General features: G+C 42.9%; 1 protein-coding gene across 3 annotated transcripts; it reads right to left on the bottom strand.

The window, feature by feature from the left end:
- Positions 1 to 519: 519 nt before the first annotated feature.
- Positions 520 to 16,591, bottom strand: itgb8 (integrin, beta 8). 3 transcript variants are annotated; one of them, XM_017421266.3, is made up of 15 exons: positions 16,076 to 16,591; positions 14,889 to 14,977; positions 12,430 to 12,601; positions 12,217 to 12,323; positions 11,881 to 12,020; positions 10,219 to 10,384; positions 8,726 to 8,884; positions 8,545 to 8,640; positions 8,335 to 8,427; positions 7,405 to 7,545; positions 5,751 to 6,153; positions 5,447 to 5,666; positions 5,228 to 5,331; positions 2,488 to 2,651; positions 520 to 1,286 (listed from the first exon to the last, which is right to left on the bottom strand). In XM_017421266.3, the coding sequence occupies exons 1-15, from the start codon at positions 16,164 to 16,166 to the stop codon at positions 1,158 to 1,160; spliced, it is 2,274 nt and encodes a 757-aa protein (XP_017276755.1). In that variant the 5' UTR covers positions 16,167 to 16,591; the 3' UTR covers positions 520 to 1,157. The 3 variants fall into 3 exon arrangements, 2 of the variants coding, with proteins under 2 accessions (XP_017276755.1, XP_024862699.1); XM_025006931.2 differs by having other exon boundaries at positions 1,152 to 1,286; positions 14,889 to 14,974; XR_005233220.1 differs by lacking the exon at positions 520 to 1,286 and having other exon boundaries at positions 2,635 to 2,651; positions 5,228 to 5,327.
- Between the last annotated feature and the right edge of the window lie 698 nt (positions 16,592 to 17,289).

The raw sequence follows: 17,289 nt of genomic DNA on the forward strand, positions 1-17,289 counted from the left end.
TTTAATGCCCCGAATGAAACCTTCTGTCACAGCTCTCCTGCCACACAGTCTTCAGTAGTATATTGCAATTCTGCTAGTGCAAGTTTTACCAGATTTTGAATACACGCAGGTTAAAAAAATATATATTCTGGATTATGACAGAAAATCAGTTCAAATAAAAATGATTGTAATGACATAATTAAAGAAAAACAAACATTTAAAACCTTAAAATAATGCATCACATAAATAAATAAAAGACCCAGCAGTCCTTGAAGGACTGCATATCACCCATCGCTTTACAGATTAAGACTCAGAAGATCTTATGTTGTAGATGTTTTGGTCAAACCTTGAAAGTAACGTTAAATGCAAACTCATGCAATATGGTCGCACTCATAATACGTGCTGTGAATGACTCTCAGCTACTACCACAATGGGTTTTAGGTCAATATATGTAAAATAAAAAGAAATATAGCTTCTTTTTTTAAGGTCAGTTGTTTGTGGCTGCCATCTTGAATCAGATTGACTCCAAAAGTTATTCAGTTCATCCAGTAATTACTTTCTGAAAGTTTCATTAAAATCTATCCACTGGCTCATGAGATATTTTGATAAAAGGCAGACACACACACATAATGGGGCAAAAACATTATCGCCCACCTTTGCCTTTCGGCATCACCAAGGCAAGATTGTTGAGGTCAGGGTGTGCTATTTAAAAAAGAAACAAAATAAAAGATGTCGTACCTTACTTTGGCCACATGGGTGCAGACTAAGACAGGGAGACAGTGCATTTAGCGCGTCTTAAACCTCCAACATGTAGTGTTTTCCCCATAAAATCATAAATAGAGAGCATACACGGACACACAAACACACACACACACACACACACACTCCCACATGCCCATAAGTTAAAGCAGTTAAAGCAACAAATACTTGAACATAAAATCTAAAAGAAGAGGTGAGGGAACTTGTGCTCTTCGATGATTCAAAGCATACTGGCCACTGTCGTCGCAAGTTGTCATAGCTCAGTCAGCTGAAGTAACAGATCTCGCTCCACGGAGGTTTCACAGTCGAGTTCATCGCCGTTAACGCGTCCACCTGCAGTCTGCTGGCAGTCTCAGAAGAAGCAGAGAAGAAGTCCAGCTCTTCTTTCCTCTGCGTGTCTCTGCTGCTTTCCCTGAAGCTCAGAACTGCCAGGAGTCTCCCAGGGGCATCTTAGGAACCTGTATGTGCATCTCCACGGGGTGGTCGGGGGGCCAGTCCCTCCTGTAGGTGACTGTTTTCTCGTTGATTGTAGGAATGTAGGACAGATCCTGGAGGGCAGCAGAGATGCCGTGTTAGTAATGACTGCACAAACAAAAACACACACACACACACGCACGCTGCGAGCTAATACACGATGCAGCGTCTTACTAAAGTGCTCTTCCTGCCTCCAATGTCTCGATCCCACGCATGGTGAGCATGCTGGGAGGGTTGGTTTTGCAATACTGCACAAATAAACAGGGAGGGAACGTGGGAATATTCACAAACATACTTTTCTGCTTGCAAGGACTTATCTGTACATGTGAGGCAGAATCCCTCCCCTCTATGAGCTTGAATCATTTACATATAATTAGTTTTGACATGTTCAGCTCTGAGACTAATTAGGGATTCATTAGTTTAGGGTAATCTTTCTTCCCCCCCACCACATTTTCCCAGACTCAGAATAAAGAAAATGCATTTGCACAAAGCTTTACTCACATCTTTAGGCTGTCTGAATTTAAATTAAGCTCTATTTGGGGAATCAGAATAACTTGCTTATCAAATAAAAACATAATCACAGACCTATTGGTGTTGAGGAACAAAGCAAAAGTAAGGAAATAGTGTCAAAGAATTTGAAACTCTGCTTTAAAAACTTGGTTTGTTTTTTACATAACAAGGAATAAAGCTTTAATATATATTTAATCAGTGGAATGCTTCTTTAATGAGAATTACCTATTTTAGATAGATTTCATGCTTTTTTTTAAAAGGAAGAATAGAGTATCTTGGAAGTATTTGTTAACAACACTCTGCTGATACTGTATTGAATCTGAAATATTAAAAGAATTCTTAAGCCAAGTGAGACTTTACGTATCCAAACAGACATATGGGTTTTAAAGTATAAATCACAGTTAAAAAACAAAAGTCTGTTTGCATTTGTGTCATAATCCATTTAAATAAGTTATGCAGAGGAGATGCACACATCCTGATGAGACGTCCCTCCTGCATTCGTCAATTTCCATAAACTTCTTCTTCTCAAAGGTGCTGTATGTCAATGTAAGGTCAGAAATCTGGAAACCGTAGAAGGTGAACTGGGAGTTCGGAGGAAATGTAATAAACAGCTGTACCCCATCACACGTAGATGTCTCTCTCCTTGTTTTAGTGGTTTGTCAGCATACGTATCCTTAAGAATAAAGGGCTCCCTAGAGTTTTTCAGGACTCCAGCGGCAGCAAACCGGTCCTGAGTTAAAGTCCCGCTGACATTAGAGAGCTTACCTTTCCTGGGCAGTGGTGGCCTCCGTCCCCACCGGCGCCCCCTGGTGACCTGAGCCTCTTCTGCATCAGCAGCCGCGACACGGCTACCACCACCAGGCCGCACAGCACCGTCAGGGCACACACGCTCAGGAAGGTTCCAACCAGGCGGCCGCTGCTGACACGCTCTGTGGACACACACATCAACGCACTCATGGATTCACTGGTTTCACACATACACAACATTCATCAGTTCATACGATAAAGATACCCAGTCTGGAGAGGTTGTTCATGAAACTGGACTCAGTCTGATGAGAGAAACAGGTTTCGTAAGTGGCATTCAATGCCCTCAATGACTCACAACTGCATCTGCATGCTCAAATTGCTAACTTAAAGAGTCATTTTATTATCGTTAGGATTTCTCGACTCTTTGCATGTAAAAAAAAGTTTGCAAATTACCAAGTTCCCACCATAAGGAATTATTCTATCCAAAAGAAGACAGCTGCTAAAATGTGTCAAACGCCTCATTTGTAGTCCAGGCTTTTTGTGTTTATGTAAGGAAAACACCATGAAAAATATTAGCATAGTGCCTTCTTTGAAGGAATACATGTCGCTCACTGCATTGCATGCCAAAGTTTTAAACAGAGATCGTTCCCAATCTGTTAGTGCTCAGAGTATGTGTTGGAGACGACTCTCAGACTCTCAATATCTGTAAAAACGAACTGACGTACAGCCATTGTTGTGTTTGCTAAGCTTGACCATATTTGAATTTGGTTGACTCCGAAAGGTAATGTAGATGTACATTGCTTTCTAAGAGGTTTATTCAAATCTGTCCAGCGGCTCATAAGATATTTTAGTAACAAACAAACATTGACTCCAATAGTTAACGGCAAAGTTTGAAACAAAGCTCTGTGGCAGCCATCTTGAATCATTATTTATTCTGTCATCATGCGCTTGTTTTAATTTGTAATATTTGATTATATCAATCAGCAAAAGATTATAACTATCTATCCAGTTTTATTTTGTGGGTTTTAAACCAAAAAATATGAGATCCCCTCTTGTTAAAATTTAAATACTGACCAGTGAAGTAACCCTTGTAGTCAGATGAATGTATTCAAGTATAAAAAAATACAAATAATTACTACCTTGATCCTCATGTAATAGAAACTAACACACAGCGCTCAGTCAGAGGCAGCTGGGCCAGTAGCTGGTTGTGTATCTGCTGGGGAGCATGTGCGGATGACGAGCTGATCGCTCAGCACAAAGGGCCCAAAGAGTGCTCTGACATTTTGTAACAGGGTTACCATGGAGACCTGGCTCCTGCTGCACCCGGGGAGCAGAGGGCGTGAGCAGAAAGAAAGTGTCCTGGTGGGCAGAGGTGGGGGGAGGTGAATGCACAATGAGCAGTGCTGTTCCAAAAATTTGGGAGGCGGGGATGAACTGTAACATTTGGATGTGGACCACGGTGTGTGTGTGCGTGTCCAATATCAAGCGCGTGAGTGGGATTCGGATTAAATGTGTGTGTTTACGTGCAAGCGCCCGGCTGCACGGGCTGAGAAAGTGGGGGTAAATATAAAACACAGCTGTAACACTGACAGAAGGCTCGCTGACTCAAACACTCCAGGGTGCACTAGTTCAGCTTTGGTAGCAGCGGAAGTGACCTTGCACCGAAACATGGGTTTGAGTGCGTGTTTACACTCCGTCCGGTCTTGTGTTAATGTGAAACTGAGTCTGAGCGGACCGGAAGCTGGTCTGAAACCAGCAGTGACAGCTGTCATTACTGATGAGCTCCACGTTAAAGACTCACACCAAAACTAAAAAAACAACCCGAAATTTAAACAGTTGTAATGACCGTCTTCTGTATGACCTTATCACTCTCTGATGCTCACTTTTCTCCACAAATGTTGCTTCATTTGAGGTTTTTAGGTATCTGTTTACAACTCTCCTACAATCCTGATCAAACATTTTAGTTCAGCTGAGACTTTAAGTGAGCTTTTGCTGAACATACTTTCTTTTTATAGCCATTCTGTTATAGTTTTTGGTCTGCTGCTATAATTGCTTTCTACTGTATGGCAAGACAAAGGCCACAGTCATTCACTATGCAGTGCCTTGCACATAATTCCAACAACTTTGTGCAAATAGAACGGCTTATTATAGGTGCAGATAGTTTATCTGAGGAAAGACTCTGGAAAATGTGAGGTTGTTTAAAATCAGCAGGAGGAGGAATGCTGTTGGCTGAGTGGGCAGTCTTTGAACGTGGCCCAGGACAGTTGTGTGTACACAAAACACTGCAGGTCTATGCAGCCCATGAGATCTAAACCACTGGATCTCTTTGTGTATTTTAGCTGCAATTAAACTCGTAATCTGAGCTGTCAAAACATAAGGCTCCTTGTTAAACAGGTAATGGAGAATTCAACTTTTTTGACCTGAAAGAAAAGCTCAGGTAACAAAAAACTTGTCATTGCTTTTAAATAAAATTATTGTCACTAATATGAACACATTTGTAAATGCATATGGACTCCCTAAAGTTTCTACGACTTTGGCTTCATTGGTTTTTCTAAGTTCAATGATTTCTCTTTCAAAGCAACATGATCTTAGCAGCTTCATGGCTTCTAGATCAATGAGCAAAATGGGGCAAACTATCATTCAGCCAACCATAGACAGAACGAACACCCTTGTTCCACTGCTGATGTTTTCAAGCTTTGCACCACAGCTCATGTAAAGAGCTGCTTTCTACTGTCTGGCAAGTTTCTCTTTGTTGTACCTGATACACAGTTTATGGAGTCGGCAAATGGCGCACAGGTGGTGTTGAAGCCCTCCACCTCTTTGTGTGAGAGACGTTGAGAATGATTGCAGTCCACACTCTTACTGGGGAAAGGAGAGACAGAGACACACGCGACAAATTACAGGAGCACTGGTTTAAACTCACAGTTCGTCATGTAAGAATGTCTTTGGCATGACATGGATGAGAAGAGAAATTTACCAAATTTGTTGGGGGTTTTGGCAGGTGGGACATCTTTCACAGAGTTCTCCATACTGCTCCGGGTCATCGCACACACACTTGCCACACACACACTTGCCCCGTCCACTGCAAAGCGAGCCATCTGGCGACTGGCAGACGGATGTGGAGGTGGGACAGCCGCAGCTATCGCCCGTCCACCCATCCTCGCACACACACTCCCCTGACACACACGCACCTCGACCTGAGAGGGAAAAAACAAGATACTGTGATTTTTTTATTAACTAAAACCTTAATTCTTTTTTTTTTTCAGTGTTTGTGTTCTTACCACCACACAGCAGTTCCTGTTCATACGGGCAGGAGAAGTCATCTATCTCACAGTATTTCCCGTATATTATCCCAAGCCTGCTTTGGTCGCAGACACATTTGCCACATTCACACACTCCCCGGCCACTGCAGTCCACGTTGGAGCCATCCGCTCGGCAGTTCCTGTTAGGATCTGTCTTTGAGTCCTTCAGGTGTCCATGATCTGACCTCTGCTCCTGATCAATGCAAGGTGACTGGTCGTCTTCGTTGCAGCGTCCCATTGGTCCACAACTGCACTGGCATTTGGAGCGGATTCTGACGACAGTGGACTCATTGTAACCCACTGGGCGAACCAGCACTGTTACGTCTTCATCTTTACCATCTTTAGCACAAGAGTGTTGTCCAATGGTGATATTAAAGTAGACCTGTTTGGAAAAAAACAGGTTTATTAGCTGGGAACATCCGTTCAGCCTTTGGAAGCTATCTACCATACAGTGTACCATGCAGGCAAAACCAACTAAAAAAAGCAACACAAATTTCACATACACGACACTGGGATTTTGGAGAAACAATTAAGAAAATCTGGCAGTTTTTGGAGCTCTATAGGCCATAGCTAAGGCATACTTTATAGTAGAAACATAATTCAAAGTTAAAACAGCTCCAGCAAAGGTAGACTTCACATGATTGAACTGGCATTTTGATATCTTTAATGGTTTTTACCCAACCAAAGCTTAACACCTTTGATTCCTGAAAATTTTACCACAGAATTATAAGCCTGCAGTCATGGAGTAAGAGTGACAGGTGCGTGGTTACCATGGTGACTTCTGATCTTGGTTCTTTTAATACTTCTCATACTGTATATGGTTCATTCTGGATGAAGATAAATCTTGGTACAGGATGTCAGGCAGAGTAATGTTTGACTGAGTGGAAATCTTTAATAAGGTGTGACTCATTTGGAATAATTGCACCACTCATGCTGAAAACTGTCCGTCAAGTCCTCTATTGACGATTATCGCCCTTCTGGTATGTTTTGGTCATTTCCATCGTTCAGTCTAATCCACTCATGGATAAAAAGTATTAGTCTGTGCACAATGGAGCGACTATGGAGCAATGATTAGGCATGTTGGTGTGCGACAAAGAATGCAAAAATCCCAAGGAAGGAAATCTCAGAGAGATTTAAAAGAGTGAACAGAAAAACAAAAGTTTTCTTAACTGTACTGAAATGTTTCTAAATAGGGACGAGTGGCTCTCTTTAGTTGTTAAAAGTGAAGGTTATTTGTAGCTTTTTGGATATTTGCTGTTACTGCAGCAAAAACCCCCTCCAGTGCAGGTTTAACAAGTTAGACAAAAGAAACAGGTTTCCTGCAGGGTAAAATCCAATGGCCTGTTTCTAAAAATAAGAGTCCTATTTTTGTTTGAATAAAGACTCTCATATCAGGCTGGTTAAGGATTTTATGACAAAAAGGTCATGGAATGACATGGAAATATTTTCCTGCTATAATCCGCTTGGCCAAATTTTTTCTGTCACGTCAAGCTCTCAGTTTTATCACCTTTCTGGAAGCTTATTGCTACAATTTATGTATGAAATATGAATTACAGGTAGTTAAATGTTGCTGTAATCCGTGCATGTCCTTCTTTGACAGCGTTGCGCAGTGAAGGTGTGTGTTTGTGTTTACCATCTGCCCTGGCTGCACTCCAGAGCAGCTCCGGTCCTTGGCAGTGGACCCGTGGGGACAAACAGGAGAGATGGACACCCAGAACCTGCTGACTGCCTCGTCCTCCACTGACACTGAAACCGCCACCTCTGACAACAACCTCTAAGGAGAGCAAAGATAAAAACAACTTAAAAAAGCAATTTTAAATGCTTTTAAATTTAAAATCCAACCTTTTGGGCTGATTGTAAGCACAGTAAGTCTTTCTTTCTATTTTTTCCTGACCCGCAGGAGGATTTATGGGGAGCGAGGAGGAGGTGAGACTAAAAATAGCATCTTTGTGCTCATTCGTGATCAGGACACATGGTTTCTGTGGGGATCTGATAGCTGTTATAATGGTAGCTTCTGTTCAGGCCTTGCTGCTTTCTGTGTGTGTGTGTGTGTGTCTGTGCGTCCGTGTAGCTGCACACCCAGATATGTGGATTCGGCAGATTCTGGAGGAAAACAATGGAGCGCTGTGCCGCAGGCTGGATTATAGCTTAGACTGTGGCTGAACTAACTTCTAGCCTCACATAAACACACACACACACACACACACACACACACACACACACACACACAAAGCCCTATCTTGCTTTAATCTCTTCATCTTTTATTGGTGCTGTCTAGTCTAACCGTAACTCAAAATTTCAGCTGCAGAGAAAGAAGTAGCTTTTACAACAGTCTTTGTAATCAGCAGCGTCCCTGATATTAAAGCTTACTCTAAAAATTTCTGTTGTGTTTGTAGATCAGCCAGCAAACGCCTCCTTATTTTTGAAAACATGGTGAGTTGGCTTGTAAGTGAAGCTCTTTTTGTGCTGCTGTACTTCACTTGTCTCCGTCTTTGTTGGCAAAAACGACACTGAGGAAGGACAACGGGCTCTTAAAGGGGAAAACACAGGTGAGTGATTTTACCTTGTATGCATCTACCACCAGATCTATGAGGGTCGGCGCCTGGAAGAGGCCTAACTTTCCCAGGTAGGATCCAGGCAGCAGCCGAACCAGCTCCTAGTGACGGAAAGGGGAGCAATGATTCAAAGTGATCCCAGTCCATAAAAAAGAGAAAACTCTTTGCAGACTCCGAGTGATGCTGATCAGCTGTTGCAGTGTCTGTATGTAGATTACCTCATACCACTGGTACTGCAGCTTCTCCACAGCAAAGACAGAGTAGATGTGGTTTTCAAGCAGCTTGTCGGACAGCTGACCCAAGCTGGGATGATCCTGTCGAGGTGGAAAAGATTTTAAAGCGGGAATTTAACTTGTGGTCCTAGTGTTATATCCAGTCATACCAGTTTAACCGTCTCACCATCCTGGTGCTTCCAGTGTAGACGTTGTTCTCCAGGTGACAGAGGCCGTCATGTGGCACGACGATCCCACCGAGCCGGCTGTCCAGGGCGAGGTGAGACGGCTGGTCCGTCATCAGGAGCAACAGACGCTTCGCCTCTGGTCGCCATCCAACTGCATTCTGGCCGAAAAGGAATAAATAAATACAATTTTAAAAAGCAGCTGAGACGTCACATTGTATTTTGTCATAAACTTAGAAAAAAACGTGTTTCACAAAAGAATATTGAGAAGCTGGATAAGATTCAAATAAAAGGTAAACACGCCTATTTGCAACTCCTTTAACAATAAAGTTGATTTAAAGTAATGCATAAATTGAGATCTGATTGTCCTTTTGAAGTATAAACTTTAATTTGGGAGATTAAAACCCCACAAGACAAGAAAAAGCTAAAAAAAAAAAAACTACAACAAGGTGAAACATCTTGAAGTTAATCAGAATAACAGATGGCTGCTCGGATGTCGGTGGAATTTCTGGGTATAAAAATCTCAAGCAAACTCAGTCCATCGTAACCTAACATGAGGAGGAAGTTTACCATTTTGTTAACAACTGTATGTGTAAAAAAAAAAATCTACATTAAATTGCAAGACAATTTAAGATCACCTTATTTCAATAAAAGTTGAAAAAAGTTAAAAGTCAGCTGTGGTTGGAGCATTACCATGAAAAACAGACACATTTCTGAAATGGAAACTTTGCGCTGACAGTAAACCCAACCTATATATAATACCACATTTTGCACTGAGTCCCAAACATCACCGCCACAGACCTACAGCCACTTCTTTTTCTGGGAATCAGTTTCACACGCCCTCCCCCTTCCCCTCCCCCCCGCCCGCCCTCCTATTGTTAATCCCCTAAATCACTGCTTATCAACATGCATGCTAACTTGATGATGTGGAAAACTGTGCATGCTTCATATTTTCAAGATTTACAAGTGTGGTAAAAGAGAAGAAAAAACGCACACTCAAACATTTTATTCATCTGAGCTACATTAGTTTCCACGATGATCAGGTCTTTCTGTAATGCCAAATTAGAGCAAAAGCAGCAGAAGTTCCCCGATCAGACACAGAGTCTCCGTCTTCGTGCCTGTGAATCATCGGAGGCAGTGTGAGAAAATGGGACGGTGTGTGTTCATGTGTATTTAAGGGAGCTGAGAGAGCCTATAGTAGCTATGACGTCATGGAGAGTCTATTTCTGGACTTGACCACTATGGGGTGATTCCCTGAAATCTGGTGAGCAGTGGCGCCCCTCGCATGTTGTGACTCAAATGCCTCCTGCAGCCATATTGTGAGCAGCTGTCTGTGTGTGTGTGTGTGTGTGTGTGTGCCATGCTCGACCAGTGATGTCACTATTTTATGGGATTCCAGTGTGAACATGCACTGCTGAGTCAGAGGGCCTCTATTGTCCCAGGACAAACGTCACTTTCACCGTCCCACAGACGGATCATCAACTGTCCCACTGACCTGACAGACGGCGGCCTGCAGCATGGCGTCCAGGCCTCCCTCAGGTGTGTCCATGTTCCCGGAGATGCGCTGGCGTTTGATCACACGCGTGAACTCGCTCATGTTCCCCGTCATGCTGAGGACGTGGTGGAAGCCGTGGGCCGGACGACAGCGGATCTCATAATCGCTAGCGAAAAACACAAATACAACACAGACCATTCAGGGATGTAAAGTGACTGTTTTTGTCCTGCAGAACAACACAACAGCATGACCACGCAGACGTCCCGACAAGTGATGAGTCACGCAATAGTAGTGGCAGAAAGATTGAAAGCACATTGCCAGACAGTCTTTCCTCAAAGCATCACATTATGTTTCTGTTTCGAGCAAAAACTTCAATTGGTACATTTTAAAATTCATAGAATACAGTAAAAAAAAAAAAAAAACTTTAAATAACCCCTTTTTCTTTGTAAACTGCTTTCAAGGAGTCAGACTTTCTTGTAATTTTTCAAAGTGATCTCAATCAGTAGTTTTTCAAGCTTTCTGGAAAGTTTATTTCTTTGGACTTTTGCAGCTTTTTTTAAAACTCATTTTCTGTCACGTCTTTGTACATGAAGGTATACCGAGGAAAGTAAATGAGCCGATGATAAAAAGAAGTGTCAGTCCTAAAAACAGACTTTCTGAATTCAGTTCTTTAAAAAATAAAAAAGTCCACCAAAGACCTGAAACAGGACCTGAGAGATGCGTCATATTTTGGTTGATCATCTGCGGTTTGTCAAGTTCTCAGCTAGTAGCTCTTTGGTAATCACCTTGTTGGTGCTAAAAGACTTAATGTGTTAAACTGTGTCATCCTTGGTGTTTTTCATACACTCAACTAGAAAAAACGAAACAAACTGTGTCTTTGTGACAGGCTGCTAGAGGCCAAAGAAAAACTTTGAAGGATCTGCAAAAAAATTCAAAGAACTGTTTGACTCACTGGAGGCAAAATATAACGTAATGAGGGATGACTCAAGACTTTTGCACAGCACCATATGTCCACAAATCAATGACAGATGTTCCCAGAGCCCATGGAGTTTTATTTAAATGTTTAGGTTATGAACAAAACTGGAAATCTTATTCATTTTAGAAATACTGGGACTAGTAAATGAACCTTCTGCGCATATTTACACAGGACGGTGGCAAAAATACTTCAGTGGTAATTTAAAATAAATGTAACTGACTTATAAAACAGCTCAATGGATAATAATTTATTATGGAATGAAAAAAAAAAATTGTTACAGCAAGAAAAACTTTAGCTTTTATCTTAGGTTTAATGGGGAAATTTGATTGGCAGCTTGTTTGTAGTGAAACAGAAGCCATTTTTTTCCTAATTGTCTTTTTTCTCATATATTATGCCCAGTTTCAATAGTTTTTTCTGCTTTTCTACATCCATCAGGATCTTTTGGGTTAAGGAGCTCAGGGATGAGTGTGTGCAGTGGAACATTTCATGTAACGTTTTATGTCTAAAAATGTTTCTAAAATGCCAGTAAAACATGTTCAAAGAAGAATGTTATCTAAGGAATGTGCAGCGTGTGCTGCCGATCCGCTCTATTTATAGAGAGAAAAGGATGGCAGTGAGTTACACAGTGAAGATTAAAGATGCTGTGTCAGAGTGGAGAAGCCAACCAGACGAGTCGTTTTTCTTACCTGCAGGGGTTGCTGATCTTCGAGGGATGGACATTGATGTAAGGAGAGACAGGCTTGTCCACAAACGAGCCGAAGCCCAGCCAAAGGTCTGAGGTGTGCTCCATCATCCGCAGGGACAGAGCCACGCCGACCGTCTTCAGCTGCACGACAGACGGAAGCAAAGAAATCAAAAGCCAGTTAAGGAAAGGAGAAGATTCAAGCGAAAGTCAATTTATTTCCTGCTTCCTGATTTTTTTCTAGCAATTCCTCATTACAGTTGGAACTAAACTGTGTGAAAAAGAAATCTATGATGATTTAAAATTGAACAAAAACCTTGGTGAAAGTCTTAACACCTACATGATTGAGGTTTTCCTGCATGGAGGCCGATACATCCACCAGATAGTACAGATCCACAGGGTAGCGCTCCAGCTGCTTCACAGCAACAATAAAACTGGCATCTGAACCTAAACGCACACAGATGCACACAACATATGTCTCAGATATAATTTAAATAAATGAGAAATCTACCAAAATAAACACACAAAGCATCCAGAGATGCAGGTGGCCTGCCTGGTCTGAGGGTGATGCTGACGTCTCGCGGGGACACTTGTGTGCTGCCGAGCGTAGCGTTGACCTCCACCTTGACCTCCGACTGCTCCATGAACTCCGGGTGGCAACCTCTGCCGCGCAGGTTCTCCGGCAGGTCACAGCGACGGCTCAGCCCGGACCCGTGCAGGAAGTCCTGGAGGCCGAACACAAGTTTGGGTTTCTTTGAGATAACAGAATCACTCAACATAAAGACAAAAACAAGAACAAAGTAGCTTCCAAACAAGATATATCAGAGAAATTTAACCTGAATCTGTTCTTTATGTCGGGTTTATGAGGTAATCTTTGTCGCAGCTCCTTGAGCCACGCTGAATCACAGGGAGTAAAAATTTCTAAGTAGGAAGGAAAAAAGTCACTCTTTCTTCTGTATCACACTCCATCCATTCACAAATGTAATTCTTGCTACAGACTGTGGTTCTTTTATTTGTTTACTCACGGCTTTCATTTTTGGGGAGAAATGATGTCATGGAGGCATGACAAAGTGAAACCACTTTCATTGTTATTTTTAGTTTCATTTTCTGTTTCTTCTCCTTTTTTTATGCTCTGCGGACTGAGTTAAAGATCGTAATTAGTGTTTGATACTGAAAGCACTCACGCTGCTGAAGTGCCACTCTGTTATTTGCTCATCCGCTTCCTGATCTGATCTCTGAGTTTCCAGAGAGAGAGATGAAATCAATATTTAAGCCAGCCTTTACTTGTTTGGGATAAAATTTGACTAACACTATGTAAAATGTGTTTTGATGTGCTGTAGTTAATTTTCAACAAGGGGGAAGAAAAATCAAAGCAGTGCAACGTCACACCTCGGAGCTTCGGATCAGATTAGTCACTGTTTGTATTTCAGCTTGAAAGAAATACAATACAGTGGAAGTTCAGACATCAAATGACCATTAAATGAGCGTATTTACACAGAGTCATTAACTTGATATGAGTTTAATTTAAAGATCAACAAGTTCCTGCATATGTGTAAGAAAACAGCTAAATTACTGGAGATTTCTACCACTTTTAAGAGGTAAAACCCACAAGAGCACAGCATCATACAGTCTACAGTAAGAGCTGAGACTGTTCCTAAATTTATGACCATGACATGAACCTGAAAGCTAGACTGACTTCTGTGTTATGTTTTGATTTCCCTGTGGCAATTACTTGACCAGTAACAATTCTTAATACCAAAACGGTTTGAGCTGATTTCCTGGGACTTTCCTTCAGGCGATATGTCTCCCTTAGCGAGCACCGAAGGAGTTACACAGACGTGTATTTACATAAATACTGTTGCAGCTTTATTTTCAGTGCTTGTCCAAGCGTGACTGTGTGTGTTTGCGTGTGTGTGTGTGTGTAGGCGGTCATGGAGGTGATGTTCGATGGCCCTCACACACACACACCAGTGAACCCAGCCCAACGAGATGATGTCAGTGAAGTTTAGGGCATAAACGGTGGGAAAGCACCTGAAGTTTTTAACACACACACGCTTGTTGAAAAATCTTGTTTAATTAGCGTGGCGTCACATGTGTGTGTGTGTGTGTGTGTGTTTGGTGAGAGGCTGAAAGGAGGACAGGAATAGTTACAGCGCTTTGAAGTGGGGTTCTGTGGAAAGTTTTAATGAGCAGCGATATCTTACCTGTTGTAGACGGCTCTTTGCACAAGAAAGAGTTTATATTTTGACCAAGCTGATGAGCTAAAGACTAGTCAGAGCAGGGCCAAGACCATTGTGGAATGCTGCCATCTTAAAACAACAACTGTCAGTTTTACATTACAAGGTTATATATACTGAATTTTAAGGTTATTTGCTATAAAAATATGGCAACAACAGCTAGCTGTGGCACTTCCTGTGTCGCCTGGTGCAGGACTTTTATATTGTTTCTGCCAGAATAAGCATAAAATAAACATCAATGTGATGGTTTATATTAGTGGTTTTTGTTGGGTTTTTTGTAATTGGAGTGTTTTAAGATGACAGAAATCCTCTTTGGTCTCGAAACATTATTAAACTTAACTCAGGTCATTCAAAGAGCTATCTACAACAAGTAAGATATTAATTGTTCATAATCTTTCCACAGAACCCCACTTCAAAAGGCCTCAACTATCCTTTCAAAGTCTCTCAGGGCTGATTCAGGGGTGGTGGCTCTTCACAGACAGAAAAAGACAGAAAAAGACAAACAGGGGCAGATGTAGTGATATGTGAGAGTGTAGAGACTAAACACAAGGCTCCGGCTCTGAGAAAACACGCACAGAAATGTTCACACACAGGTCACAAAAAAGCAGGCCGCCAAGCTCAAACATACACATTATATTCTCATCGGCGAATGCCATGAAAGCCTTGGTGCGTGTCATCTGAGGAATGCTGCTGAAAGTCTGCCACGTTCCCACTGTTTGCTTTATTTCCTTTTTGCCTGTCACAGAAAATCGCACGCTCGCGCACACATTCCTACCTCCTGGAAGCACCAGGCACACTGGGGTCCACGTCGGAGGCAGTCCGCGCAGGAGGCGACGCCGGGCGACCAACATGCACCGGCTCCTGCTGAAAGACGGCAACAAAATCAGAACAAAAGATTTAGCGATTAGCATGTGAAAGAATGTGTGTGTCAACACTCATTAGCCATGCAGCAAAGCTTCTGGAGACATTTAAGGTCTCGTTGACACTTTCGATGACGGAAGCACCACTTGGCATCTCAGATGAGGTCATTCAGAATATTAAGAAGTGTACGCTAGTGTGGGAACAGGTGCTTGAGATGTTGAAGTGGCTCGTTTCCCCTCACACACATTCAGAAAAACCTCTGAATGTGTGTCACCGATGTTCCAACAACATCACTTTAAATAGCAAGGAGGTTGGCTCACAGGGTAACAAAGGGAGCAACGTGCACCTTGAGCTTCCTGTAGTGGGGTTAATAATTAACTGACATCATTTTCCTGCTTAAATCGAATTTTCCAGAGCAATTTCAGTGATTTACAGAGCTGGAATGTAGGACGGAGAAAGCATGCAAGTCCAAGCATCATTAACAGACCTCATTATCAGGCCTCACTGACCCAATTAGCACTCTGACCTCCGCTAAACCCCTCCAGATAGGGGATGCGTTGAACGTTTTTATTCTAAATGATAGACTGGCTGACACGGGGAGCTGCAGCCGAGTTGGGGAGTTTGGGGATGCTTCTGCTGAAAACGATAAGCAGTTTTTCCCAGCCAGACAGGTAAATTGGATCAATTCGAGCTGCGTCTTGGGATATTCTTGTGTCAAGCAGTTTTAGTAAGTCAGTCTGGTCTAGAAACTCCTGATGGGGATTTTGAGCAGGTCAGTGAATTTGGGATCAGTTTCAGCATCCAGACTGGAGCCAGACCAAGCCTGGGGTACCACTTGAACCCTGACTTGATGGGTTTTGGCACATTCTAGCAACATTCAAGCAACCCTCTTGTATCATCTGCTTTCTGTGTCAAATCATAAACCGCTCTGCCTTGTAATATTGCAATTAAAATCTCAAGGAAAACCATCTTAAGCGTTTCCAGTCTCCCACAGAGGCAGACTGCGCGTGAAGGCAGATGCTATGCCGTAATTATCAGCCATGATAAAAGACTAATTGCCGGGGTTGTTATGTAATTGGCCCCTAATGAGGCTCCACTCACCCGCACTGGAAGCTTCAGCGCAGACTGCGAGCACCACCGCGCAGCAGAGCAGGACACCCAGAGGAGGAAGGCTGCGGAGCCCGGAAGTCATCCTATCCAAAGATTCAAGAAGAGCTGCGCAGCTGCTGGAGGAGGAACCGGTTGAAACTGAGCTCCGTGAGTCCGCCGCCGCAGGAACAATAGCCACGGGACATTGTCCTTCACTCTCTCCCCCCTCCTCTCCCGAAAACACCCACCTCCCCCCCTCCTCTAATCCCGGGGAGGCATTCACATCCCCGGGTCAGTTGAGTTTAATACGAGCGCGCTCCCCGCCGGACCACGAGAGGTGAAGCAATAGTTGGACAGCGGCTGTTTCACATAGTCCCTCCATTTATTTCCAGGTGTGTATCCAACAATGAACCCCTTCTCTGTCCCTGTCTCTCTGTGTGTGTGTGTGTGTCAGAGCTGCTGGGAAAGTCTCGCGCAGGTACCGAGCGGCGCTGCGTTCAGGCGGCGCGCGCCGACATGCCGACTGAACGCATCTCGCTCTAAATCCAGGAGGGTGAGCGCGTTTTGACTGGCTGCCTGACTCAGGCAGGCGGAACCATGGCAACGACGCCGCGAGTCGGAGAGGGGAGGGACAAACAGGGAGAGAGAGCGAGAGAGAGGGGGAGAGACAGGAGGAGAAACTACAAGGAGTTGTGATTTGGTGCATTCCAGCTGGACCGCGTCCTTGAACTGAACACTGGTGTTTATGCTGCTTCTTAAAGGGAGCAGCACTGAGTTAGCTCCTGTGTTTTACAGAGGCTGAACATCTGTGCAAAAGTTATGAGCAATCAACATCTTACCTGTTGCAGATGGCTCTTCAGACTTAAGACGACATCCAATCTTCAAATCTTTACATCACTGTCAATTTGCATTTTACACCTTATTTACCTGATTTAGTAGCTTTCCGCGAGCATGAGAGGACCTTACAGTCAAGTAAAATCAAAAAAGGATAAAAAAACAAAAACAACTTGACTTCAATTCTGTAGATGAAGACATTTCGCTTCTCATCTGAGGAGAAAGCGCCTCGGATGATTTCATTTTTGATTTTTTGATTTTACCATGGCCTGGATGACTGAGAATCTACACCAGTTTACAGTCAAGTAATACATTTTTTGCTACATGTTCCAAACATTGGGGTGGCCGGCCCGTTTCATTCGCTGCTCCCAGACATTGGATCTAGCATCCTT

This window comes from Kryptolebias marmoratus, linkage group LG5 (assembly GCF_001649575.2).
Source record: "Kryptolebias marmoratus isolate JLee-2015 linkage group LG5, ASM164957v2, whole genome shotgun sequence".
Lineage (NCBI taxonomy): Eukaryota > Metazoa > Chordata > Actinopteri > Cyprinodontiformes > Rivulidae > Kryptolebias > Kryptolebias marmoratus.